Raw genomic sequence first — 26,800 nt, 5'->3', positions numbered from 1 at the left:
GGGAAACAGGGTTAAGTAGCTGGCTAGCTATTTATTTTCATGAACTGAAGTTCAAGTTCAATAGGCGAACAACAAGTGGCTACCTAGCTAATACTTACTCACAAGGATTCCTAAATCATTGCTAAGAATAATGAAAATGACTGCAGTTTCTACTGGTCATTGTTTTCAGACTGGTTGTATTGGTGCTAGCTAGGTAACAAGCTAAAGCTAGCTACCCCAGAAGTTGCGGTCAAACAAATAATGCTTTATTACCAACGCGGTATTGTAAACACATTGTTCGTTGCCGGTGTTTACTTGTTTGCAGACTTTTTTGTTCAGCTTTGACAGTGCTACTGATAGTAGTGGTGGCGCTTGGCTTGCACGTGCAAATTCAGAACACAACATTCTATAATAGAACTGTGTTATTTGACGTGACAAATTAAAAGCTTATTTGTACCTAGCTTGCAAATAGTGCTATTTGACGTGTATCTTTTTGACACGCAAAGACCCAAACGGCGTTCCATAGTATGTTATCAAGCTAATAGCAGTGACGCTATTACTGTGTCACTTCGGTAGGGCAACATGTGTACTGGTGCTCGACCCTTCGGCGAAAGCCAACATCACCCACGACCGAGATCGGCCGATTGTCAAGGGCAATGAATTCCATTATCTTGGCGCTAATGGATTTTGCCTTTGAGTTGCCTCGCGGAAATGGTCTTACTCTTTCAAATGACTGCTCGACGTGTTGACTGCTCGATCCACACAGCAGACATTGTGGGCTAGGTTAGGAATGCTGTGTTGCACGTGTAGCGCAACATTTTACGTGGCGTCATTACGTCATGTACCTACGTTATAGGTATGCACGTCAGCTTTTACATCGGTTTTTAACATCGGCGTTAAACTAGATATGGGGGGCGATAACGATGTTGGCATTTTTAGCTAATATCGGCCAACTCCAATATGTTCACCGATATATCGTGCATCCCTAGATAATTGACCCACTTATGAAGAGAATATCGCTGCTCATCCCTACTACTTCTGATCTGGAGGACTCACTAAACACATGCTTCATTTGTAAATGATGTCTGAGTGTTGGAGCGTGCCCCTGGCTATCCGTAAATTAAAATAATAAAATAATAATAATAAATAATACTTTTACTTTTGATACTTAAGTATATTTTAGCAATTACATTTACTTTTGATACTTAAGTATATTTCAAACCAAAAACTTTTAGACTTTTACTCAAGTAGTACTGGGTGACTTTCACTTTTACTTGAGTCATTTTCTATGAAGGTATCTTTACTTTTACTCAAGTATAAGTATTGGGATCTTTTTCCACCACTGCTTTTGCCTACCCATCAAAACTGAGATTGAAAGAGAGCAACATGGGTATGTGTGTGCGCAAGTCTTGAATGTGTTTGTGTGTTTTAAAACCCGTTGGCTTGCGTGGCTGCCTGTGAAAGGGGTGGTGAGGCCCTCCTCTCCTCCTTTCCTCTCTCCTTCCCTCCTTCCTCTCCTCCCAGCAGGTGAGATAAAGTTGGAATTTGCATGCCTTCCAGGAGAGAGGGAAGAAAGGGGGGAGGAGAGGCGAAAGGGAACGAAAGAGACCGGCATAGAAAGACAACGGAGAAAAAGAGAGGGTCTAGTAGACATAAAATGGGGTAAAGAAAGAGCAATGATTAAAGAAATGAAAGAGAAAAACGTGAAAGAAGAGAGAAAGGGGAGCCTGCTTTCCTTACCCCTCAACAGCCCTCACTCCCTCCTTACCGCTCTCCCTCTCCTTTCACCTCTCTTCCATAGGGAGGCTGTCTGGGATTTCCACTGAGGTGGTGGGTGTGGCTATACACACCCATACATACAGATGCTAGCTTGCCATAATGAGAGAGAGAGAGAGAGAGAGAGAGAGAGAGAGAGAGAGGCTACGCTACACTAACTCCACCTGTGACAGGGGTCACCTCAGAGGTGTGTGCGTGCCCCCTGTTCCCTCATTATTCACACCCCTGTGCTCTTTGAAGGAATGGGGAATAGAGGTGCTCTCGGGTATAACAGGTTCAAAGCAGACCGCTATGGTATAAATTACAGCTGAAAACTGGAGATGGCTATCCATACACACTCATATCAGAGCCCGGGCTACCAATGTCTAAGCCAGGAAACTGCAATGTATGGAATGAGTCTGTTATTACTAGAGAATGAACAATATACAAAATAACAATAAGCATACTATTTACAAAGCCTCACAGACAGTGATTTGGATCATGAAAAACATACTTAAGAGGAATGGTAGTGCCATGGAGAGAAAGGGGGGAGAGGGGGAGCTAAAGAGTAAGAGAGAGGGACAGAGACTGAGAGAGAACGAGAGAGAGAAAAAAGAGGGGGGAGCGTAGCTACACTAATCCAATTTCCAGAATTCCATTTAAGCAAATTCAGTCACCATACAGTGTATGAATTCCAGGTCAGATGACCAATACACACACTCTCCACCAGAGGGGCACATTGAGTGACATGAGATTTGGGAACGCTGAGAGTGGAATGGGAATTCCAAGGGAACCCAATGGGAATGACTTCGGGGAGAGAGAGAGAGAGAGAGACGAGGAGAGGAGGAGAGAGAGAGAGAGAGAGAGGAGAGAGATGGAGAAGAGAGAGGGAGAGAGGAGAGAGAGAGAGAGAGAGAGAGAGAGGAGAGAGAGAGAGAGAGAGAGAGAGGAGAGAGAGAGAGAGAGGAGAGAGAGAGAGGAGAGAGAGAGAGAGAGAGGAGAGAGAGAGAGAGAGAGTAGAGAGAGAGAGAGAGAGAGAGAGAGATGAGAGAGAGAGAGAGAGAGAGAGAGAGAGAGAGAGAGAGAGGAGAGAAGAGAGAGAGAGAGAGAGAGAGGAGAGAGACGAGGAGAGAGGAGAGAGAGAGCGAGGAGAGAGAGCGAGAGAGAGGCGAGAGAGCAGAGAGAGCGAGCCGAGAGCGAGCGGGAGAGCGAGAGCGAGAGAGAGAGAGAGAGAGAGAGAGAGCAGAGAGGGGAGAGAGAGAGAGAGAGATGGCGAGAGAGAGAGAGAGAGAACAAGGGTGTGTTCACAGTCACACGTGGGCATTTCTATGGGAACAAGGTTCTTCATATAATAACCTCCACCAAAACCATCAAAACACCTACTTCTCAGTATGCATTGAACTTCTATAGCCTACATGGTGAGCTGAGCTTTCATTTCGGTTGTGTCCCTTATTCCCTACATAGTGCACTACTTTTAACTAGGGCCTGGGTAGGGACTACCCTGAACGTATATGTATCTCTTCTTATATTACACACTGACCCTAGTCGCTATATAGTGCACTACTTTTGACCAGAGCCCTATAGGGAATAGGGTGCCATTTGGGATGCGACCCAGCTCTTCTTATATCACGCACGGAGGGGAAAAAAGCTTTGAGGACACTACATGCAGAAATAAGTCAGTTGGTCCACACGTAGAGGAGAGAACTCTCATGGTCCATCCATTCCCACTGAGATGCCCGCCTGCTGCTAAACACATTTAGTTCTTACAGTAAGTAGATATAGGGAGGCCAGACTTGACTGAAGTCAAATTCTCTCATCTCCCTTCCTCTCGTTCTCTCTTTCCGAGCACCTCTCGTTCTCTCTCTCCTTCCATCTCTCTCCCTTCTCTCTCTGTTTCTCCCTCACTCTTTCTCCTGCACTGTGAATAGACATGGGATTCCACATGCTCACCAAAGACACAGCACACATGTCAGTCTTCTCTGGCAAGGTGACAAGACTGTCCCTCTTTTCTTCCATAGCTTCTTCCATAGCTTTCAACTCGTCCTTCGCCACTCCTTACATCTCCTCCTCTATATTCCCTTTCTGTTCCATTTCTGTCTTCTCTTATCTTTCCTCATCCCTGAGTTATTTCTATCTTCCTCATGAACTCTTTTACATCTCTCCTCCCCTCCCTGTATTCCCTCCCTGTCTTTATTCCCTCCTTTTACCGCTCTCTCTCTCGTCACCTCGTCTATGGGAGTCTCAAAGGGGGCGGTCCGTTCCCTACATAAAGCACATTCCAGAGGGACAGTGGAACTCTCTCTCCAATCAGAGCACAGGGAAGAGTCCATCATTCCTTCCACCTCTGTTTGAAACTCCTTGACAACAATGACACTCTGGGAAGTGAAAGGCACTCGGACGTCACGCCTTAACCACCGATCTAGAATCAGATGGGCCCTAATTAAACATAACCTCAGTACTAAACTTAACCATAAGCTGGTGATTTATTACCCTGTGCCAGTGGTTCGTTGCATAGCTTATTACTGTAGTCTATGGTACTACTGTAGCGTTAGCTGTCTCTGTTCTGCCTCTAGCTCTGACAGCTAGCCACACCTCGGTATCTCACCTGAGAAGGCTAGTTCAGTTCACTCTCTCCACTGCAAGAGTGCAGTGCAGGTTGTGTCTGACTTTGTGAGCGCAGTGAGCAATGAGTGTTATCAATATGAATGAAATATGATATTAATTTCCATAGGATAGTGAAGTACTGTTATATTTAGATTTTTGACGAGAGAGAGAGCGAGAGAGAATGTCTACATGTTGATTTTTACTCCCTGGGTGTCACTGTCTCGTTGAAATGCATTTACACATTGATTGAATTGTTCCGGGACAAAAGTTATTTTGTTGCTTTTTCACGTGTAAAATAAACAAAGCCCACTGCATACTCACTGTGAAGAGCATTTTCTAATTGATGTCAATTATGATCAACTTACCAATGAATTAATGACTATTAATATTGTTTATGACTAAATAGAAATACTGATGCATACACTGCTACTACTACTACCTGACGAATAAATAAATTGTATAAATTAACTTTTAATTTGAGTCCCTTTAATGCCAACTTTGTGTCATGTAAAATAGGTTGTTGTTTAATATCACATGTATTCATTGAGTACCTGTGACACGGAAGAGTTTTGGGGGTAAAACATTAAAATGTCGTAACCTTGGACATCATGTGTGATGTGATGCGCCCCAATACGCAGTGACAGCGGATAACGTTAACTCTCACTTTTTTAACAAGCAATGCAAAACACCCATTCTCTCTACTTGCAATGTTCTGGTCAAAGTTCTATTTAAATGGCACCCCTAAAAATACAAAATAAACAGACTACTTAATCGCAACTGTGCGCATTGTAACAGTGTCCACTCTACAAGGAGGGCCACGGACAAATTTCTTGCAAGAAAATCTTTTCCATTGACATTAATGGACAAAAAGTAGGAAAATACACAGTGCGACATGCTTCTTACAAGTCGGCCGGTGCAGAACAGATCGAGAAAAAAAAAATGTATGCGCGCGAGCTACAGCCGGGCTCCCGTGGCCCGCACTCCTTCTCTCAGAATTCTGAACAACTACAAAACGAACGCGGACAAATGGTCCCTGGAATGAAGCTTGTTCGTAACTGTGCAATAACGCTATAATAACGCACGGACCATCCGTGTAAATATATAATTAGTATAACTATTCATGCAATAAAAGTTTAAAACACATTTTGGTAAAAGTAGGCTAGAACATGACTTATTATTAGACCGGGGGTAGAAAATGAACACTTGTTATAAAGTATCCCCTCTATTTATACACTTTCGCCAACAAGACGCGGGTGGGTTTGGAGTCCGGCCCGTTTGAAGCAACATGTCGCTGTTTTAACGGTTTGAATTGGTTAGATTTCATTAGAAATACATCGACAAGTGTGTGAAAGTAATTGTAGGCTGGCTACTCACCGCTGATTCCGACTCCTGGACCACGATACACAGGGTTACGAGCACTAACCCCACCGCGAGATTTCGCAGACTCTTCAAGTTTTTATTCATTTTTTAAAAAACAATTCTGCCTCAACTAAACATTGACAAATTCAACAAAAAAACACATCAGAGAATTGTCATATTCTTCTGCTAACTCGGCTATAGAACAGAATAATTTTCAGAACGCAGTAGACAGATTCTTGTGGCGACTCCAAGCTTTCCAGTCGTGGAACCGTTCCCTTCTGCAAACCCCTGACTGACTTTTTCTCTATCGACCTGCCAACCTGCTACAGCCGGATCTACTTTGGATCAATGCGCATGCCCCTGACACTTGCTTCAACAGGTCTTGTGTGCGATATAGTGTGCAATATCCCAGAACTTCCAAACAAACCAAAAAACAAAGATTGTTTTGTTTGTATGCTAAGATATACAACTAATAAGTAGTTATAGTTCGGTGTAGGTCTTTTTTTTTTTTACAGTGGCAAACATACACTCACCAGTGTAGGGCAATTTTTCGTTGCCTCAGGTTACAATAATCTGTTTTTACATAGGCTAAAATATTTATTTGACATTTTAAAACGTCATCCTAACATGTTGCATGTCATTACCATACTGATTTAGGGGAATACTTGGCGCGCTTTTGGAAAGGTCAGGGAATGTAGGGGATTATGTAGACAATTCCACAAAGATCACCCTTTCTTGACGAGTGATCAGTTATTTATTCATTTTTCTCCTCTTTTGCAGTTGAATAGTGCAGTTTTAACATCTTTAGGCCTATAAAAGCAACCAAACCCAAGATATAAACTCAAGGTATCACAAGTGTTTTCAGCATTCACCGTTCAACACTCAACATTCATAGCCTGTCACACGAAATTTATATTTGGTATATTTAATCGAATTGAAACATCAAACGAACATTTAATTGACTTGTTATCACTTTATTCGAGTAGTGATAGTGTAAGCTAATAGTGCTTTTTAACTTGTGCGTTAAAGTGGTAACAAGTGGGTAAAGGTAGGCTATGGAATATGAGTGACATGGCTAAGTCCCACCCCTCTTCTCTGCTCTCATGCACTGCGAAGTAGTTGCGGTGCGTGAAACAAGTCCGGCAGGGGACGAACGTTTTCACAACTGAACTTTGGTGAGTTTTAACTTTCCTTATTATTTATAGCGCAAACCGACGAAATTACCGAACTATTTGAACTAGTGCTAACGAAAATAAACGTTTGGTGCGTGATTCTTCCCCCTTTTTGAAATTGCACTGCTTTAACTCTCTCTTCTTGCTTCTCGTATTTCTCGAAACAGAGACGCATTTTGGATTCTTCAATGAGCTCGTCTTGGCACTTGTAGCGGCGGCTAGGAGGGAAGACGGGACTGGGGAAGCACTACAGGAAAACTACCTGAGTTTTCTCTTCCAGTCGTGATTCAAAATGAAATTCTGGTGCGTTTATTTTAGCTACACATTATATGTTGCCAGAGTGGTATAGTTTGACATTGCTTATCAGCTGTTCTGTATAGCCAACTATATAGAGCGAATACTTTCTTACAAAGTTATTAGGCCTGCGAATTGGATTATTTGAAAAGCCATACGAATATATAATTGTTAATTTATTTTATAGGATTTGTGTACTCGCTGTCAGCTGGGCAGTAGAAGCGACACTCGGGGTAAGTGCGATGTGTTTCCTCAACTTCTAGTGCCTCTCGAATCAAGTGTGCGCATGTATAATAATCTTCAAACAAATTATGCGGCAACAGCCTTGACGTTTTTCTTCTTATAGCTGCATTGCAAGCCTGAGATGTAGAATTTAGGGCAACATTGTGGCAAACAATGGCATGCATGACCAGGCTCGGTGTAGACTAACGGACATGCACATATCTATTACGCAGAGTGGAGTGCTCACTCAGTACACACATTCTGTATCCTTGGGCTATGTGTAGGCTGTTTCAAATGCTTGTATCAGGCGCTTGCATCTTGTACATGTATTTAAAAAATATAAATAGACATGTGAAGAAAGTTTTTTTTATTATTATTATTGTAAATAATTCACAACATATTCACGCACAGTGTAGTTTTGTCGCTCACTGCAGTTTTGTCTATGACATTGCACAGTGTGCCTGGTTTATGCTGGATTCATTGGGTAATGCCTTCTCAGAGAATCACCCATCCTCTTTTGGGGGAATTTAAATATTTGTCTTGTGTTTATTGGACACTGTCTGTATACTTTTGAACGCTGATTAAAAGAGCCCACCAGTCAAATTGCTGACTGACTTTTCATGTATAATTTGAGTTTTACGCATTTGGAAGTATTCTTTATTTCAACATCACAGTGACAGTAGAGATGGAATTGTTACTATTATTACAATTCTCATTTTAAAATAATTGACAGAGTTAAAACGTATATTACTTATCCCCATGAATGAGTTACAACAATAGTATTTATTGAATAATTTTTATGCTGTCTGTACAGGTAGAATTGGGACGGAATAGATCACTGCATTTTTGGTAGGCCCGCTCAAATTTGTGAAAGATTCAAACCCCGCCCCTTATGAATATTCAAAACCTCATTAAGACTACCCGTGACTCCAGCCACACCTGAGAGCAATTCCTTCACTGTACGGTGTAGGCCAACATGTCATTGTAATAATTGTGCTCAAGAACATTCCGATGTGAAGTTTGTACTTACTGCATACTTTCAACAATAGTATGTAGCCATCAGTATTGTCATATTCCCTTGATTTTTGTGCTGCCAAATTTGTATGGTAATGTTATCAGGATTTAATAATGATTATAGCTGATATAATGATTATAGGCTCGTTTTAAAGTCATCGTTTACACTTTCTTAGAAATTCATTCATTCTTCTGATTTACTGGTAATTCATCAACACATACAGAATTTACAAGCAACTTTCTAGGAAGGTGGAGATTACAACATTAACTCTTGATGCCTTAGTCTTTGTACTAAGACTGAGACACACACATTCCAAGAAGCGGAGCTGTTGGCTGGGGTTGGAGTAGCCAGGAGGAATGCATGGCCAGCCATTGAGAAATGCTTATTGAAATGTTCAATTGTCATGGATTTATCGGTGGTGACCGTGTTACCTATCCTCAGTGCAGTGGCAGCTGGGAGGAGGTGCTCTAGTTCTCCATGGACTTTACAGTGTCCTAGAACGTTTTGGAATTTGTGCTACAGGATGCAATTCTCTGTTTGAAAAAGCTAGCCTTTGCTTTCCTGACTGACTGCGTGTATTGGTGCCTGACTTCCCTGAAAAGGTGCATATCGCGGGGACTATTTGATGCTATTGCAGTCCGCCACAGGATGTTTTTGTGCTGGTCAAGGGCAGTCAGGTCTGGAGTGAACCAAGGGCTATATCTGTTCCTAGTTCTGCATTTTTTTGAACGGGGCATGCTTATCTAAGATGGTGAGGAAATTACTTTTAAAGAATGACCAGACATCCTCGACTGACGGGATGAGGTCAATATCCTTCCAGGATACCCGGGCCAGGTCGATTAGAAAGGCCTGCTCGCAGAAGTGTTTTAGGGAGCGTTTGACAGTGCTTAGGGGTGGTCGTTTGACAGCGGACCCATAGCGGATTGAGGCAGTGATCGCTCAGATCCTGATTGAAAACAGCAGAGGTGTATTTGGAGCGCAAGTTGGTCAGGATAATGTCTATGAGGGTGCCCATGTTTACGGATTTAGCGTTGTACCTGGTGGGTTCCTTGATGATTTGTGTGAGATTGAGGGCATCTAGCTTAGATTGTAGGACTGCCGGGGTGTTAAGCATATCCCAGTTTAGGTCACCTAACAGAACGAACTCTGAAGCTGGATGGGGGGCGATCAATTCACAAATGGTGTCCAGGGCACTGCTGGGAGCGGAGGGGGGTCGATAGCAGGCGGCAACAGTGAGAGACTTATTTCTGGAGAGATTCATTTTTAAAATTAGAAGTTTGAACTGTTTGGGTATAGACCTGGAAAGTACGATAGAACTTTGCAGGCTATCTCTGCAGTAGATTGCAACTCCTCCCCCTTTGGCAGTTCTATCTTGACGGAAAATGTTGTATTTGGATATGGAAATCTCAGAATTTTTGGTGGCCTTCCTAAGCCAGGATTCAGACACGGCAAGGACATCAGGGTTGGCGGAGTGTGCTAAAGCAGTGAGAAAAACAAACTTAGGGAGAAGGCTTCTGATGTTAACATGCATGAAACCAAGGCTTTTCCGATCACAGAAGTCAACAAATGAGGGTGCCTGGGGACACGCAGGGCCTGGGTTTACCTCCACATTCCCCCAAGGAACAGAGGAGTAGGATGAGGCTACGGCTAAAGACTATCAAAACTGGTCGCCTAGAGCGTTGGGGGCAAAGAATAAAAGGAGCAGATTTCTGGGCGTGGTAGAATAGATTCAGGGCATAATGTGCAGACAGGGGAATGGTGGGGTGCGGGTACAGCGGCGGTAAGCCCAGGCACTGAGTGATGATAAGAGAGGTTGTATCTCTGGACATGCTGGTTATAATGGGTGAGGTCACCACATGTGTGGGAGGTGGGACAAAGGAGGTGTCAGAGGTATGATGAGTGGAACTAGGGGCTCCATTGTAAACTAAAACAATGATAACTAACCAAAACAACAGTATACAAGGTATATTGACATTTGAGAGAGACATTGAGCGAGGCATAAAGTAATCACAGGTGTTGATTGGGAGAGCTAGCTAAGACAACAACGGGTAAGACAACAACAACAACAACAACAACAACAGGTAAAATGGCGATGAATGGGCAAAGAGGGTCTGTTAACTACACACAGAGCCTGAGTTTGCGGCTGGGGCCGACAGATAATCAACAAAAAACCCCACAATTGAGTACCATTGCTGCGTGTCTGAGGTTCGTTAAAGAGCACCTGGATGTTTCACAGCGCTACTGGCAAAATATTCTGTGGACAGATGAAACTAAAGTTTAGTTGTTTGGAAGGAACACACAACACTATGTGTGGAGAAAAAGAGGCACAGCACACCAACATCAAAACCTCATCCCAACTGTAAAGTATGGTGGAGGGAGCATCGGGGTTTGGGGCCTCAGGGCCTGGACAGCTTGCTACGATCGAAGGACAAATGAATTCCCAAGGTTATCAAGACTTTTTGCAGGAGAATGTAAGGCTATCTGATTGCCAATTGAAGCTCAACAGAAGTTGGGTGATGCAAAAGGACAACAACCCAAAACACAGAAGAAAATCTACCACAGAATGGCTTCAACAGAAGGAAATACACCTTCTGGAGTGGCCCAGTCAGAGTCCTGACCTCAAACTGATTGAGATGCTGTGGTATGACCTCAAGAGAGCAGTTCACACCAGACATCCCATGAATACTGCTGAACTGAAACAGTTTTGGAAAGAGGAATGGCCAAAAATCCTCCTGACGGTTGTGCAGGTCTGATCCACAACTAAAGAAAATGTTGGTTGAGGTTATTGCTGCCAACAAGTTATTAAATCCAAGGGTTCACATACTTTTTCTAGATGTTGCACTGTAAATGTTTACACAGTGTGTTCAATAAAGACCTGAAAACGTATACTTGTTTGTGTGTTATTAGTTTAATTAGTGTGTGTCTATTGTTGTGACCTAGATGAAGATCAGATAAAATGTTATGGCCAATCTATGCAGAAATCCAGGTAATTCCAAAGGGTTCACATACTTTTTCTTGCCACTGTACATAAGTGTTGTTTTTCTGTCTTTGGGCTTTTGCCCAGTCCTTCTGGTCATTCTCTGTGGTTCCACTTGAGAATTATTATTATTGTGGTTAGTTAATGATGATTAATTATTAAAACGGTCCCTCCCTATATCCCTTATTGTCGACTGAGTCATCTAAGTTAAAGTTAAGTTTAGGTGGGCCTCCCAGGTGGCGCAGTGGTCTAGGGCACTGCATCGCAGCGCTAGCTGCACCACCAGAGACTCTGGGTTCTGGTGGGTTCCGCGACCGGGAGGTCCGTGGGGCGACGCACAATTGGCCTAGCGTCGTCCGGGTTAGGGAGGGTTTGGCCGGTAGGGATATCCTTGTCTCATCGCGCACCAGTGACTCCTGTGGCGGGCTGGGCGCAGTGCGTACTAACCAAGGGAGCCAGGTGCACGGTGTTTCCTCCGACACATTGGTCAGGCTGGCTTCCGGGTTGGAGGCGCGCTGTGTTAAGCGGTGCGGCTTGGTTGGGTTGTGTTTCGGAGGACGCATGGCTTTCGACCTTCGTCTCTCCCGAGCCCGTACGGGAGTTGTAGCGATGAGACAAGATAGTAATTACTAGCAATTGGATACCACAAAAATTTGGGAGAAAAGGGGTAAAAAAATAAAATAAATAATTAAGTTAAGTTTAGGCATCAACCCCAGAATGATTAAGGTCATGTTTAAGGCTTGGGTTAGGCTTAGAACTTGCAACATCTAGAATCAGAGGCAGATGCTTATGCCCATCCGCCATCCCCTTCCACAACGACCTCGTAGAACTGAAACTACTTGACTGTAACAATTCTCACTGTTGACCCTAGTGGCCAGTTTCCATCTAGTCTCCCGACGTCCTCAGACGTGGACGGACGTTGAATACTGACTTGTATCACGGGTGACCTGGCTGTTGTATCACCACCCTCAATGGTGGTCAGGTTATCAAGCGTAAGTCAACCCATTAGTCCAACCTCCTACTTCTTTGTTGTCCTGGGGAGTGTGGCCTGGGTGAGTGACGGATGACTTCATTGGGTGGTCCTCTAAATAGTGGGACAGTGGGCATCTCCATGGTAACAGTTTTGTGGTAGGTATGGTCTGGAAGAGGTCCAGAGATCCATGGTGTGTGTGGTTATAGGAGTTTATGTGGTTAACCAGACTAGCCAGAGATAGCAAAGTGGTTCCAATCTCAACCCTACTGTATCTCAGAGAGAGGTGGTGGAGCGTAAGGAGTCTCTCTCTCTCGCTGTCTCTCGCTCTCTCTCTTGCACTCTCTCTCTTTCTTTCTTTTCTCTTCTTTCCCCCCCTCTCCACCCCCCCCTCTCTCTATCTCCTCTCATCCCTCTCCCCTATCCGTCCGTCTCTCTCCCTGCTACTGCAGACAGATAACATGTCTTTATCACACCCCTATCCACAGGGTTTGGAGATAACACTGACACACTCACACAAGGTCACACAGTGTCTTCACACAGTCACACACTTCTGTTCAAACGAGCCAAATCAGACGTTGATAAGCATAAATTCAATTTGAGTGGAAGTTTGGATTTGCCTTTAAATTATCAGTTTGATAGATGGGTACAAAATTCTTTAGTCTGAAAACAGAACATCACGTCAGTCTATGAACACTCCACAGAGGAAGTGCTGGACTGATGTCTGACACAGCTGATGGCAAACTGTTTTTCACACACCCATGAAGAAAGGAGAGGAGCGGTGGAGGAGGGTGAGATTAAGCCTAGGTTTACATGACAGGAGGAACAGGAAAAATATATTTTTTTAAACTGCAGGAAGTGGCATCTAGGGAGTTTGAGTGAAAACGAGAGTCCCTGCACTGCTCAGAATGTCATAGAAAGATATTTAGTAGTGAGAGTTTTCTAAAGGAAACAAATAGAATGGGGATTTTGTCAGATAGCGTCAGTCTGGCTATCTTCCCAGTTCTCTTCAAATAGATAGGAGATATCTCAGACACGCCATGGCCACATCAACACTGATGGAGCATATCAACATTTGGCTCATCTGTCTGTAGATAGATTGTCACTTTTACTTCTTGGGTCCTTACTGAACATGTGGCACTTACAACCTACAGTATGACATTTGGTTATGAATGACTCGTGAAGCATCTATGAAGGTCTCATGAAGGGTTTATAATGGCTTCATAAAACCTTATATTGTAATTCCTTTGAATTGGGAGTTTATATTTCTATTGATCTGTTTACACGTCCATCCGCCATGTTGTTAGGCAGTGTTGTTAGGAATTAAATTACTCAGATGATATGGATAAAGTTGTTTAGAGTTTGTCTCCGGGGGAACAGTTCCAACAGGCAGATGTGTATATTCTGTCTTGTTCAAGACACATGGAGTCACAGGGAGTGTGTTTGTGGGTGTGCATGTGCATGTCTAGCCCTCTTCCACTCGTCATCTGAATGTTTACGTTGACACTTTTGTCCTTTATCTCACCCCCCCCCCCTCCTCCTTTCTTTCATCCCTCCCTCTTATCCCTCCCTCCCTCGCTCTTGGGTGGAATTCGCTGCCTGGCAGAACATGTCGGGATCTCTTCCTCTCCACAGGTGTCACCTCTACACTTAAAAAAAGAAGTGCTGTCTAGAACCTTAAAGGGTTCTTTGGCTGACCCCAATAGGAGAACCCTTTGAAGAACCCTTTTTGGTTGCAGGTTGAACCCTTTGGGTTCTATGTAGAACCCTTTCAGAGGCCGAATAACTATGTTGGAGCACTTTTTTTCTACGAGTGTAGAACATTCCTCCACGAAGTGAGACAACTGATCACTTTTGATTTGTGGTTCCTACCCCCACCCTCTCCTCACCCTCCCCTACTCCCTGTGTGGAATGCAATAGAAGGCTGTAGGTGACCAATGGTGTGTGTGTGTGTGTGTGTGTGTGTGTGTGTGTGTGTGTGTGTGTGTGTGTGTGTGTGTGTGTGTGTGTGTGTGTGTGTGTGTGTGTGTGTGTGTGTGTGTATTTCAGTGAAGGATAAAAAGTGCCAGAGGTAACACTTACAGACCTAAGTCTAAATTACCTTAGATGGTTGAGATAGTCACAGGTTTTATTGAGGGTTAATATATGCTCCATGGGGTTAAACAAAATAGGAGACATTTATGTGCTCGGAACAGCTATTTCGGAAAGTTCCGTTTTTAGCGGTGACTTCCTAAAAACATGAATATCTTAATGTTCAAAGTGGTAGAAAAAAAAACAACAGTTTCAAAAAAAATATGGGTGGCAGGGTTAAGTGAAAAAAATAAAGAAGGAAAATATATTTTAAAAATATATATATATAAAAAAACTTTTGAAAAGAATCTGTTTTGAAATGCAAAAGCCAAAGCGTAGGCAGCAGGCAGTATCCTGTGGACCCTTGTGGGATCACAGCTCCAATCCAGATGTGTTGGTCATTACTGAGACGTGGTTAAGGAAAAGTGTTTTGAATACTTATGTTAACCTTTCTGGTTATAACCTTTTTCGCCAAGACAGATCTTCCAAAGGTGGGGGAGTGGCAATCTTTACCAATGAACACCAAGTCTATCCCTAAACAATTTGATTTGCTGGTTTTAAGCATTAAACTTTCAAATAGCTCTTTGTTGACTGTTGCTGGGTGCTATCGTCCTCCATCAGCACCAGCCTGCACCCTACCTGCCTTAAGCTCTCTCCTGGCCCCTTACACTAAGTCTGAATTTGTTCTGCTCGGTGACCTAAACCAGGACATACTTAAACCACCTGACCAAGTCCTAAAGCAATGGGGCTCCATACATTTTTCTCGGATTATTACCAAACCCACAAGGTATGACTCCAAACACCCAGAAAAGTCTACTCTCCTTGATGCTATCCTCACAAATAATCCTGATAGGTATCAGCCTGATGTTTTCTGTAATGACCTTAGTGATCACTGTTTTACAGCCAGTGTTCGTAATGGCTGCTTAGTGAAATGATCTGTCCTGATTTGTTATAGACACATGCTAAAAAAAATTAATGAGCAAGCCTTCCTTCATGAACTGGCCTCTGTAAAAGGGTATAGAATCAGCTTGATCCCCACTGTCGAAGATGCTTGGACCTTCTGTTTTGATATTTTCAGTGGTATTGTTAACAAACACGCCCCCATAAGAAAATGAGAATTAAAAACGGGTTCAGCCCCTGGTTCGACCATGATCTTGCAGAGTTACTCCACCTCAAGAATTGCATTTGGTGAAAGGCTCGGCACTCAGGCTGACTGGCTCTCATTCAGGCAAATGAGAAATAAGTGCCCTCAGGCTATCCGAAAGGCCAAAGTTAGTTACTTTAAGGAGCAGTTCTCTCTCTGTGGATATAACCCCAATAAGTTCTGGAAAACGGTTAAAAACCTGGAGAATAAATCCTCCTCACAGCTGCCTATGTCTCTTAATGTTGATGTAGTTACTGACAAGAAGCACATGGCTGAGCTCTGTAACCACCACTTCGTCAAGTCAGGATTCCAATTTGACTCATCCATGCCTCCTTGCTCGTCCAACATTTCCTCATCTCCCACCCCTTCTAATGCGACTATCCCCGATGCTTCTCCCTCTTTTTCCCCTGCCCCGCTACAAAGTTTCTCCCTACAGGAGGTCACTGAGTCCGAGCTGCTAAAGGAGCTCCTGAAAATTGACCCCAAAAAACCATCTGGGTCAGATGGTTTAGACCCTTCTTTAAGGTTGCTGCCCCGATCATCGCAAGGCCTATCTCCGACCTTTTTAACCTCTCTCTCCTTTCTGGGGAGGTTCCCATTGCATGGAAGGCAGCCACGGTTTGTCCTTTATTTAAAGGGGGAGATCAAGCTGATCCTAACTATTATAGGCCTATTTCTATTTTGACCTGTTTATCAAAAGTGTTGGAAAAACTTGTCAATAATCAACTGACTGGCTTTCTTGATGTCTATAGTATTCTCTCTGGTATGCAATCTGGTTTCCGCTCAGGTTATGGATGTGTCACTGCAACATTAAAGGTCCTCACTGATGTCACCATTGCCCTTGATTCTAAACAATGTTGTGCTGCTATTTTTATTGACTTAGACAAAGCTTTTTATACGGTAGACCATTCCATTCTTGTGGGCCGGCTAAGAAGTATTGGTGTATCTGAGGGGTCTTTGGCCTGGTTTGCTAACTACCTCTCAAAGAGTGCAGTGTATAAAGTCAGAAAATCTGCTGACTCAGCCACAGTCACCATCACCATGGAAGGCTCAGTCCTAGGCCCCACGCACTTCTCAATTTACATCAACAACATAGCTCAGGCAGTATGAAGCTCTCTCATCCATTTAAATGCAGATGATGCAGTCTTATACTCAGCTGGCCCCTCCCCTGATTTTGTGTTAAATGCTCTACAACAAAGCTTTCTTAGTGTCCAAAAAGCTTTCTCTACCCTTAACCTTGTTCTGAACACTTCCAAAACAAAGGTCATGTGGTTTGGTAAGAAGAATGCCCCTCTCCCCACAGGTGTTATTACTACCTCTGAGGGTTTAGAGCTTGAGGTAGTCACCTCATACAAGTACTTGAGAGTATGTTTAGACGGTACACTGTCCTTCTCCCAGCACATGGCAAAACTGCCTGCTAAAGTTAAATCAGGACTTAATTTCCTCTATCGTAATCGCTCCTCTTTCACCCCAGCTGCCAAACTAACCCTGATTCAGATGACCATCCTACCCATGCTAGATTACGGAGACATAATTTATAGATCGGTAGGTACGGGTGTTATCGAGTGACTAGATGTTCTTTACCATTTGTCCATCAGATTTGCCACCAATGCTCCTTATAGGACACATCACTGCACTCTATACTCCTCTGTAAACTGGTCATCTCTGTATATCCGTCGCAAGACCCACTGGTTGATGCCTTTTTATAAAACCCTCTTAGGCCTCACTCCCCCCTATCTGAGATATCTACTGCAGCCCTCATCCTACACATACAACAAACGTTCTGCCAATCACATTCTGTTAAAGTTCCCCAAAGCATACACATCCCTGGTTCGCTCGTCTTTTCAGTTCGCTGTAGCTAGCGACTGGAACGAGCTGCAACAAACACTCAAACTGGATAGTTTTATCTCAATCTCTTCATTCAAAGACTCAATCATGGACACTTACCAACAGTTGTGGCTGCTTTGCATGATATATTGTTGTCTCTACCTTCTTGCCCTTGGTGCTGTTGTCTGTGCCCAATAATGTTTGTACCATGTTTTGTGCTGCTACCATGCTGTGTTGTCATGTGTTGTTGCCTTGCTATGCTGTTGTCTTAGGTCTCTCTTTATGTAGTGTTGTGTTGTCTCTCTTGTCGTGATGTGTGTTTTGTCCTATATTTATATATATTTTTATTTTTAATCCCAGCCCTCGTCTCCGCAGGATGGCTTTTTGGTGGGCCATCATTGTAAATAAGAATTTGTTCTTAACAGACTTCCCTAGTTAAATAAATAAAATGAATCTCTCTTGGTCTTGCTGCACTCTCTGTCAGGGGAACATGGCTTAGGTCTGGAGGATGCAAAGGTCTCTCTCTCTCTCTCTCTCTCTCTCTCTCTATCTCGGTTTCTTCTCAGGTCATATAACCTAAGGCCCTTACAATGAGAGCGTTAGGAGACCTATAAACTATACAGTCAGGCCATTATTATTTGCCATAAGGCACTCAAGTAATACTGCAAAAAACATTTTGTCCTTAATACAAAGCGTTGTGCTTTGGGCAAATCCAACACAACCATAACTGAGTACCACTCTTCATATTTTCAAGCATGGTGGTAGCTGCATTATGTTATGGGTATTTTTGTCATCGGCAAGGACTAGGGAGTTTTTTTTAGGATAAAAATAAACGGAATACAGCTATAAGCACACAAACAAATCCTAGAGGAAAACCTGGTTCAGTCTGCTTTGCAACTGACACGGGGAGACGAATTCACCTTTCAGCAGGACAATAAACTTAAACACAAGGCCAAATCTACACTGGAGTTGCTTACCAAGACGACATTGAATGTTCCTGAGTGGCCTAGTCACAGTTTTGACTTAAATCGGCTTGAAAATATATGGCTTGACTTGAAAATGCCTGTCTAGCAATGATCAACACTCAACTTGACAGAGCTTGAAGAATTTAACCTTTGCTGCTCCAGCGCTCCGCCAGCGGAACTCCTCCCACATTCCACTGAAAACACAGAGCGCGAAATTCAAAATATATTTTTTTGAAATATTTAACTTTCACACATTAACAAGTCCAATACAGCAAATGAAAGGTACACATCTTGTGAATCCAGCCAACATGTCCGATTTTTAAATTGTTTTACAGCGAAAACAGCACGTATATTTATGTTAGCTCACCACCAAATACAAAGAAGGACAGACATTTTTCACAGCACAGGTAGCATGCACAAAGCCAACCTAACTAACCAAGATCCAACCAAACTAACCAAGAAACAACTTCATCAGATGACAGTCTTATAACATGTTATACAATAAATATATGTTTTGTTGGAAAAATGTGCATATTTGAGGTATAAATCAGTTTTACATTGCAGCTACTATCACAGCTACCGTCAAAAATAGCACCGAAGCAGCCAGAGTAATTATAGAGACCAACGTGGAATACCTAAATACTCATCATAAAACATTTCTGAAAAATGCATCGTGTACAGCAAATGAAAGACAAGCATCTTGTGAATCCATCCAATATTTCAGATTTTTTAAGTGTTTTACAGCGAAAACACAATATAGCATTAAATTAGCTTACTACAATAGCCTACCACACAACCGCATTCATTCATCAAGGCACGTTAGCGATAGCAATAGGCACGTTAGCGTTAGCGAATAAACCAGCAAAAGATATTAATTTTCACTAACCTTCATAAACCTTCCTCAGATGACAGTCCTATAACATCAGGTTATACATACACTTATGTTTTGTTCGAAAATGTCCATATTTAGAGCTGAAATGAGTGGTTATTCATTATGCTAACGTAGCTTCCTTTTCCCAGAATGTGCGGATATTTCTATTAGACTCTCACCTATTCTGACCAAATAGCTATTCATAAACATTACAAAAAAATACATGTTGTATAGGAAATGATAGATCCATTAGTTCTTAATGCAATCGCAGTGTTAGAATTCTAAAAATATCTTCATTACGACATAAGGCTTATGTTATAGCGAGAGAGTGGCCAAAACCTGGGCGCAAAACTACTAGTATACAGTTCGACAGATATATGAAATAGCATCATAAAATGTTTCTTACTTTTGGTGATCTTCCATCAGAATATTGGACAAGGGGTCCTTTGTCCAGAACAGTCGTTGTTTGGATTTAGAACATCGTTTTTCCCTCTTGAATTGGCAAGCACACTGGCCAAGTGGCGCGAAGCTCTCCTTTCTGAAAAAAGGCACACAACGCAACACGCCTAACGTCCCGAATAAATGTCAAAAATCTAATAAAACTATATTGAAAAAACATACTTTACGATGATATTATGACATGTATTAAATAAAATCAAAGCCGGAGATAGTAGTCGCCTATAACGACGGCTTTTCAGAAGGCAATTGCAGGTCCATCTTTGCGCTTTCCAGAAAACAGGAAATGGATGACTCGTCGTGCCAAGAGGATATATTCCACCTCAGACCAAGATAAACACTTCATTTCTTCTCTCACTTCCTCTTGACATCTAGGGGAAGGTGTATGACGTGCATGTATACTCATACGTATCATGCCCATTTATAGGCAGGCCCTTGAACAGAGCATAATTTTCAGACTTTCCACTTCCTGGTCAGAAAGTGTGGTGCCAAATGAGTTCTGTTTTACTCACAGACAAAATTCAAACGGTTTTAGAAACTAGAGAGTGTTTTCTATCCAATAGTAATAATAATATGCATATTGTACGAGCAAGAATTGAGTACGAGGCCGTTTAAATTGGGCACGTTTTTCCCCCAAAGTGACAACAGCGCCCTCTGTCCTCAACAGATTAAAAAAGAATAATGGGCAAATATTTTACAATCCAGGTGTGCAAAGCTCTTGGAGACTAACAAAAAAATACTATGCCAAAGTTGTTTCTACAAAGTATTGACTCACCGGTGTGAATACTTATGTAAATGAAATATTTCAGTATTTCATTTTCAATAAATTTGCTAACATTTCTAAAAACACTTTGTCATTATGGGGTATTGTGTGTAGATGGGTGAGCAAATTTTTTTTCATCAATTTTGAATTCAGGCTGTAACGTAACAAAATGTGGAATAAGTCAAAGGATAGGAATACGTTCTGAAGGCACTGTGTTACGCATAGATCTAAATGGCTCTATACCCTGATTGTCCATACAATACCCATACCCACTAACTATAGCTAGTCTTATGCTCTGTTCCATTGCACACTCCACTCGCTCTGTCATTAATACCTTGTGTACGGGAATATCCACCCGATCTTATATGTTATACTTTGTGTTTGTAATGTTAATGTTTGCAAAACTGTCATGAGATAGTCTACCCTTGCGGTCTTGAATCTTTACTGACTTCTATAAAACAGACAGTGTGTGTGATAGGATGACAAGTCATACTTGCAGAGACCCAGGAATATGTTGCAATGCCCTCTCTGTGCAGTATGAACACAATGAAGGTTAAAACCATCCAACAAATGTGTGTCGGGGGTGCAACGATGATGACACTCTTTATTTGTGTTTTTAGCAGTGTTTATCACATCTAAATCACGGATAGGAGCACGTTAGATCTTGGATTTTGTCTGTTAGCTAGCACCTGAATCAGTGCAATGTTTGTATGTTTTCTCCTTTAGAACCTGTGAAATAACCATACATCTACCAGTTGTAGTTCTAGTGGTTGCATGGTGAATGTCCCACACTGGCATCATTTCAAATATCAAACCTCTCTATAGAACAGTGTCAGCTTGTCCCCTTATTGGTTGAGGTAAATACAAGGTCAGAGTTCAGCGCAACACAAAAGCTGAGGGCTGGCGCGTAATTGGTGGGGGTCGTGGCCTAACATTCCTTCTTCTTAAGGTTTGTTTATCACACTTTGTCTACTTTAGAAAAAGGAGAAAAGGGAAAGAGAGGGAAGGGGTATTCTTCTTACTGTCTCCTGTATCTATCTGTGCCCTTGAAGTATCTTTGAAAAGGTGACATGAGCCTACCAGATGAGCTAAATGCCTTTTATGCTCGCTTCGAGGCAAGCAACACTGAAGCATGCATGAGAGCACCAGCTGTTCTGGATGACTGTGTGATAACGCTCTCTGTAGCCGATGTGAGCAAGACCTTTCAACAGGTCAACATTCACAAAGCCACGGGCACAGCCAGATGGATTACCAGGACGTGTACTCAAAGCATGCGCGGACCAACTGGCAAATGCCTTCACTGACATTTTCAACCTCTCCCTGAGTCTGTAATACCTACATGTTTCAAGCAGACCACCATAGTCCATGTACCCAAGGAAGCGAAGGTAACCTGCCTAAATGATTATCGCCCCATAGCACTCACGTCGGTAGCCATGAAGTGCTTTGAAAGGCTGGTCATGGCTCACATCTACAGCATCCTCCCGGATACCCTAGACCCACTCCAATTGGAGATTGGACAGATCCACAGATGACGCAATCTCAATTGCACTCCACACTGCCCTTTCCCACCTGGACAAAAGGAACACCTATGTGAGAATGCTGTTCATTGACTACAACTCAGAGTTCAACACCATAGTACCCACGAAACTCATCACCAAGCTAAGGACCCTGGGACTAAACACCTCCCGCTGCAACTGGATCCTGGACTTTCTGACGGGCCGCCCCCAGGTGGTAAGGATAGGCAACAACCCATCTGCCATGCTGATCCTCAACACTGGGGCCACTCAGGGGTGTGTACTTAGTCCCCTCCTGTACTCCCTGTTCACCCACGACTGTGTGGCCAAACACGACTCCAACACCATCATTAAATTTGCTGACGACACAACAGTGCCTGATCACCGACAATGATGAGACAGCCTATAGGGAGGAGGTCAGAGAACTGGCAGTGTGGTTCCATGACAAAAACCTCTCCCTCAATGTGAGCAAGACAAAGGAGCTGATCGTGGACTACAGGAAAGACAGGCCGAACAGGCCCCCATTAACATCAACGGGGCTTTAGTGGAGCGGGTCGAGAGTTTCAAGTTCCTTGGTGTCCACATCACCAACGATCTATCATGGTCCAAATACACCAAGACAGTCGTGAAGAGGGCACAACAAACCCCCCCCCCCCCCCCCCCCCCCCCCCCCCAGGAGACTGAACAGTTTTGGCATGGGACCCAGATCCTCAAAAAGTTCCACAGCTGCAACATCGAGGGCATCCCGACCGGTTGCGTCACCGCCTGGTATGGCAACTGCTTGGCATCTGACCATAAGGCGCTACAGAGGGTAGTGCGTATGGCCCAGTACACCACTGGGGCCAAGCTTCCTGCAATCCAGGACCTACAGTACATAATAGGCGGTGTCAGAGGAAAGCCCATAAAATTGTCAGAGACTCCAGTCACCCAAGTCATAGACTGTTTTCTCTGCTACAGCACGGCAAGCAGTACCGGAGCGCCAAGTGTAGGACCAAAAGGCTCCTTAACAGCTTATACCCCCAAGCCATAAGACTGCTGAACAATTTATCAATTATTACATTGACCCCCCCCCCCCCCCCCACACTCCATTTGTTTGGTACACTGCTGCTACTCGCTGTTTATTATCTATGCATAGTCACTTCACCCCTACCGGCATGTACAAATTACCTCTAACCTGTACCCCCACACTCTGAACCTCACACTCTGAATCGGTACCAGTACCCCCATGTATATAGCCTCGTTATTGTGTTACTTTTTATTATTTTTTACTTTAGTTTATTTGGTAAATATCTTAACTCTTCTTGAACTGCACTGTTGGTTAAGGGCTTGTAAGTAAGCATTTCATGGTAAAGTCTACACTTGTATTCGGCGCATGTGACAAATAAAGTTTGATTTGATTTATTCTTGGCAGTGAGTGAGGTGGGACGCCATTTTGGTTTTGGGTGGAAGTGTTGTCTTAGCTTGTCGGACATGGCGAGTCTTTTCTCTCTTAATGCCAGCGACCCTCTGGCCATTTCCCCCCTTCTCCCTTCTCTCTCTATCTCTCGGCACCACCACCCCTCCTTGCAGAGTTTGTCTCTCTCTCCCTCTCTCTCTTTGTGTTTCAGTAGATAGTTTACATGGCCTCAATAGATCCCCCTATAGGCCTGTTTTTAAGCTAAACCAACAGATCCGGTCCATCTTTGCTTTGATGATCCTTATGATTCCTACAACATCATTACTTCAATCATCTCACCCTAATACGATTCATAACAAATATAAAAAGTAAAGTGCCTGTGCAAGGGAAACTAATCTTCTCTTCTTTGCCCTAGGTAGACTAAAGTCATTTACAAAGTTTTTTAATGCTGTGACCCTATAGCTAAAGTTGGCTATAGAGAGCAAACATTTTAGCCTCATAATAAGAGAGACTGCATTATAAACCTTATGGTAAGACTTCAGAAACGTTAATGCGTGTGTTTATAGCATGTAATAAACCATCATAACCACAAACAGCCTTGTATAAAGCTAGGAGCTAGGAGGATCCAGCCACAACACAACCCATCATTTAGGGGACACACACACACACGCTATGGTGCAGCTGATAGACCTGTGTCAATGTTACCAGCCATGTAGAACCCTCCCTCTGTGTGTTCCCTTCTTTTTACCCTGTAATTTAGCTTCCTCCCTCCCTTTTTCCATCCCTCTATTCGTCTCATTTCATCCCTTGTTCCCCAGCTCATGCCAGGCCAGGTAATCCACCCAGCCGGCTACATCATCCTTCCTCTGTTCATCCCTCCTTCCCTCCCTTACCTTCTGCTCTGAGCTATTCTTTCCACTGATGGATAAGGTAATTCACAGGCTGCCTCCCCAATGGCACCCTATTCCCTGTATAGTGCACTACTTTTGACCGGGGCCCATACATGCTTAGAAAGAATAGGGTGCCAAAAGGGTTTTTCAGCTGTCCCAATTAGAGGTCGACCGATTATGATTTTTCAACGCCGATACCGATACCAATTATTGGAGGACCAAAAAAAGCAGATGCCGATTAATCGGCCGATTTTAATTATTATTATTTTTGTTGTTGCTGTAATAATGACAATTACAACAATACTGAATGAACACTTTTAGTTCAACTTAATATAATACACCAATACAATCTATTTAGCCTCAAATAAATAATTCAATTTGGTTTAAATAATGCAAAAACAAAGTGTTGGAGAAGAAAGTAAAAATGCAATATGTGCCATATAAAAAAGCTAACGTTTAAGTTCCTTGCTCAGAACATGAGAACATATGAAAGCTGGTGGTTCCTTTTAAAATGAGTCTTCAATATTCCCAGGTTAGAAGTTTTAAGTTGTAGTTATTATAGGACTATTTCTCTTTATACCATTTGTATTTCATATACTTTTGACTATTGGATGTTGTTATATGCACTTTAGTATTGCCAGTGTAACAGTATAGCTTCCGTCCCTCTCCTCGCCCCTACCTGGGCTCGAACCAGGAACACATCGACAACAGCTACCCTCGAAGCATCGTTACCCATCGCAAGGGGAACAACTACTTCAAGGTCTCAGAGCGAGTCACGTCACCATTTGAAACACTATTAGCGCGCACCCCGCTAACTAGCTCGGTAGTTGATAGGCTTGAAGTCATAAACAGCTTGAAGCAAAGCGAAGAGCTGCTGGCAAACGCACGAAAGTGCTGTTTGAATGAATGCTTACGAGCCTGCTGCTGCCTACCACTGGTCTATCAAATATCAAATCATAGACTTAATTATAACATAATAACACACAGAAATACGAGCCTTAGGTCATTAATATGATCAAATCCGGAAACTGTCATTTCGAAAGCAAACGTTTATTCTTTCAGTGAAATACGGAACCGTTCCGTATTTTATCTAACGGGTGGCATCCATAAGTCTAAATAGTCCTATTACATTGCACAATCTTCAATGTTATGTCACAATTACATAAAATTCTGGCAAATTAGTTCACAACGAGCCAGGCGGCGTGCAATGAACGCAAGAGAAGTGACACAATTTCCCTAGTTTAATATTGCCTGCTAACCTGGATTTCTTTTAGCTAAATATGCAGGTTTAATAAAATATACTTCTGTGTATTGATTTTAAGAAAGGCATTGATGTTTATTGTTAGGTACATTCGTGCAACGATTGTGCTTTTTTCGCAAATACGCTTTTGTTAAATCAACCCCCGTTTGGCGAAGTTGGCCGGCCTTTTTAGGAATAAATAGTCTTCAAACAGTTCGCAACGAGCCTGGCGGCCCAAACTGCTGCATATACCCTGACTCTGTTGCACAGAACGCAAGAGAAGTAACACAATTTTCCTAGTTAAAAGAAATTCATGTTAGCAGGCAATATTAACTAAATATGCAGATTTAAAAATATATACTTGTGTGTTGATTTTAAGAAAGGCGTTGATGTTAATGGTTAGGTACACATTGGTTCAACGACAGTGCTTTTTTCGCGAATGCGCTTGTTAAATCACCCGTTTAGCGAAGTAGGCTATGATTCAATGATAAATTAACAGGCACCGCATCGACTATATGCAATGCAGGACAAGCTAGATAAACTAGTAATATCATCAACCATGTGTAGATAACTAGTGATTATGTTAAGATTGATTGTTTTTTATAAGATACATTTAATGCTAGCTAGCACCTTACCTTGGCTCCTTGCTGCACTCGCATAACAGGTAGTCAGCCTGCCACGCAGTCTCCTCGTGGAGTGCAATGTAATCGGCCATGATCGGTGTCCAAAAATGCCGATTACCGATTGTTATGAAAACTTGAAATCGGCCCTAATTAATCGGCCATTCCGATTAATCTGTTGACCTCTATTCCCAATAGGATAACCACCTTTTTGGTTCCAGCGAGAACCCTTTTTGGTTCCACATAGAACCCTCTGTGGAAAGGTTCCTACATGGAATCCAAAAAGGGTTCTAAACCTGAAACCAAAAAGGGTTTTTCAAAGCGTTTTCCTATGGCAGGGTTCCCCAACTTGCGGCCCACAGGTGATTTTGTTTGGACCCACAATTTTTCTGAGCAAATAAATCATAATTGTTGGACATAATCTACAAGTCTTTGCTTGGTAAAGCCCCGCCTTATCTCAGCTCACTGGTCACCATAGCAGCACCCACCCGTAGCACGCGCTCCAGCAGGTATATCTCACTGGTCACCCCCAAAGCCAATTCTTCCTTTGGCCGCCTCTCCTTCCAGTTCTCTGCTGCCAATGACTGGAGCGAACTGCAAAAATCTCTGAAGCTGGAGACGTACCTCCCTCACTAGCTTTAAGCACCATCTGTCAGAGCAGCTCACAGATCACTACACCTGTACATAGCCCATACAA

The 26,800-nt window shown here is 42.9% G+C and overlaps 2 protein-coding genes across 4 annotated transcripts in view; one reads left to right on the top strand and one right to left on the bottom strand.

Moving 5' to 3' along the window:
* Positions 1-6,004, bottom strand: part of col4a5 (collagen, type IV, alpha 5 (Alport syndrome)) — a 100,472-nt gene extending 94,468 nt beyond the window's left edge. The window contains exon 1 of the mRNA XM_055938514.1: positions 5,713-6,004. Coding sequence (XP_055794489.1) covers positions 5,713-5,802 — 90 coding nt within the window. The 5' untranslated portion in view covers positions 5,803-6,004. The remainder of the gene's footprint in view (positions 1-5,712) is intronic.
* A 757-nt stretch (positions 6,005-6,761) lies between these two features.
* The window catches only part of col4a6 (collagen, type IV, alpha 6), a 206,018-nt gene continuing 185,979 nt past the window's right edge, over positions 6,762-26,800 (top strand). For 2 of the 3 annotated variants that reach the window (XM_055938513.1, XM_055938512.1), the window contains exons 1-3: positions 6,764-6,872; positions 7,037-7,172; positions 7,351-7,396. In XM_055938513.1, the coding sequence (XP_055794488.1) occupies positions 7,162-7,172; positions 7,351-7,396 (57 nt within the window). In that variant the 5' untranslated portion in view covers positions 6,764-6,872; positions 7,037-7,161. Of the gene's footprint in view, positions 6,873-7,036; positions 7,173-7,350; positions 7,397-26,800 lie in introns of all 3 variants that reach the window. The other variant, XM_055938511.1, reaches the window with a different exon arrangement.

Source organism: Salvelinus fontinalis, chromosome 11 (assembly GCF_029448725.1).
Source record: "Salvelinus fontinalis isolate EN_2023a chromosome 11, ASM2944872v1, whole genome shotgun sequence".
In the NCBI taxonomy this organism is placed as follows: domain Eukaryota; kingdom Metazoa; phylum Chordata; class Actinopteri; order Salmoniformes; family Salmonidae; genus Salvelinus; species Salvelinus fontinalis.
Note: the sequence above shows the minus strand (reverse complement) of the source record. Positions and strands in the feature narration are given on the sequence as shown.